Source organism: Capsicum annuum, unplaced genomic scaffold (genome assembly GCF_002878395.1).
Source record: "Capsicum annuum cultivar UCD-10X-F1 unplaced genomic scaffold, UCD10Xv1.1 ctg82152, whole genome shotgun sequence".
Lineage (NCBI taxonomy): Eukaryota > Viridiplantae > Streptophyta > Magnoliopsida > Solanales > Solanaceae > Capsicum > Capsicum annuum.
In genome coordinates this window covers 506-2,261 of record NW_025892924.1, presented here as the reverse complement: position 1 = coordinate 2,261, position 1,756 = coordinate 506, and the positions used below count along the sequence as shown (strand labels likewise).

The 1,756-nt window shown below is 33.8% G+C and overlaps 1 protein-coding gene across 1 annotated transcript; it reads right to left on the bottom strand.

Annotated features, from left to right (window-relative positions):
* Positions 1 to 156: 156 nt before the first annotated feature.
* LOC124895438 (fruit bromelain-like) lies at positions 157 to 816 on the bottom strand. The gene has a single exon (XM_047405863.1). It carries the CDS (start codon positions 658 to 660, stop codon positions 172 to 174), a length of 489 nt encoding a protein of 162 aa, XP_047261819.1. The 5' UTR covers positions 661 to 816; the 3' UTR covers positions 157 to 171.
* Positions 817 to 1,756: the final 940 nt, after the last annotated feature.

Below are 1,756 nucleotides of genomic sequence, written 5' to 3'. Positions count from 1 at the left end.
TTGCCTAAATCAGCCTTTTGGATGGTTTGAATTGAGAAGGTCAAAATGAGTTGAATCAATAATAACCAATTGCTAAGCGAACCAAACTTGGACATGCATTTTATCATGAGCTAATTTTGTCACTCTTAATATTATCTACTAAATTCGCCATGGAGGACATATAGTCATTAGTTAATTAAAAGTGTTATGTTGTATCTTACCACATTGACCTTGATGCTTGACTTGCGTCACAACTCCATTGTCTCTCCAATCCAAGTTAGACGGAATGTCATCATCAGTTAGATCATTGATCATGAATTCCGCCGACGACATTGGAGAAGGTGATGGATGTGAAGAAGGCATGTTTAATGCAGTATACTTTGCAAAAAACTCGTCCGAAGTAATATCTGCAAATTCATTGATGCCTAACTTGTAAGACAGATTTCCTGCCTTATTGATTGACTCAATGAATTTCAAATTTTCTTTGAATATCATCAGTCGTTTTCCTTTTTCTGCTTCGTCCTTGTAAACGCGTCCATGACGCGCCATCCACTGTTTGTGTCTCTCAGACACGGATAGTTTTGGCTGGCCGCGAGCAATTGCATCTTGAGAGTTAAATATGCCAACTACAAAGAACAATATTAGAATATTACTGATCATCAAATCAATTTTAAGAGCCATGTTTAACTTAATATGGTTTGATCAAAAGAAATTGCCGTAAGATGTTTATGTATTAGGCTTGCAATTTATGTCTTCGTAGCAAGGCGTTTATATAAAGGCGTATATGGGAAATTATTTCATAATTAACAACTAGTTTAGAGACTCTTGACTCGTGAAATCCTTTTTAATCTACAACTGGTCCCCTTTGGAAAAGTAAGTCGTGATTTATGTTATGAAAGTTCAAGTATATATTTTTTTTTCACATTATTGACTTCCGGTCTTCCCACTGATATTATGATATTCTAGGAAATTATAATTAAAGTATCTATCTAGAATTTAAACTACTTAGTAATTACTCCCATAGGGAAAATATGGATCCCATGATCTTGGCATAATATAATGGTGCGACGGCCCCTAATTAAATACTACAAAAACACTTGCTATGTACTTTAAACATTCCCAAAATAAACTATTGTATCTATCTATAGTTTGTTGGGGGAAAATACATATCTACAGTTTCGAGTTATTCATATTCTTTAAAATTAATAAGCCTCACTCAAGTATTATTTGGTTGTGTCTCACACCAAATAAAATTTCTCACAGTAGTTGTATCTTTGTCAAGTCAAGTTCTTCTTGCCCAAGGGCCAAGGCACTCTATTGATCTTTTTGTAATGCCGCAATTACCGCAATTATTGTTTTAACATTCTGTCAACTTCTTTAAGTATACGCCACAAGCCCATGCCATTGCCAAGTCATTTCATATTCTCAAAAAAAAAAAAAAAAAAAAAAAAACAGAGGCAGTCTGGTGCACTAAAGCTCTCGTTATGCGTAGGGTGCGAAGAATAGCCCACCATAACAGTGTATTGTATTCAACCAAGTTTATCGTACGCAACCTGACCTTACATTGTCAAGTTTATTCATATTCTCAATGAGAAGAATATATATCATAGTAGTTTCTACTTTTTACCAATTACTAGGAATGAGGCTGATGTAAAAGATTTCGAGTTTTCAAGCCTGAAAAATCTTTAATAGAAAATATTTTTCCTAATACTAAAGAATGTTTTTATCACAAACTTAATTTAAATTAGTCCGATCAATCAGTATCGAATACAAAAAA

What these genes read in the sequence shown, in the direction of transcription:
- LOC124895438 (XM_047405863.1), bottom strand. Translation starts at nt 660, where the DNA reads ATGGCTCTTAAAATTGATTTGATGATCAGTAATATTCTAATATTGTTC.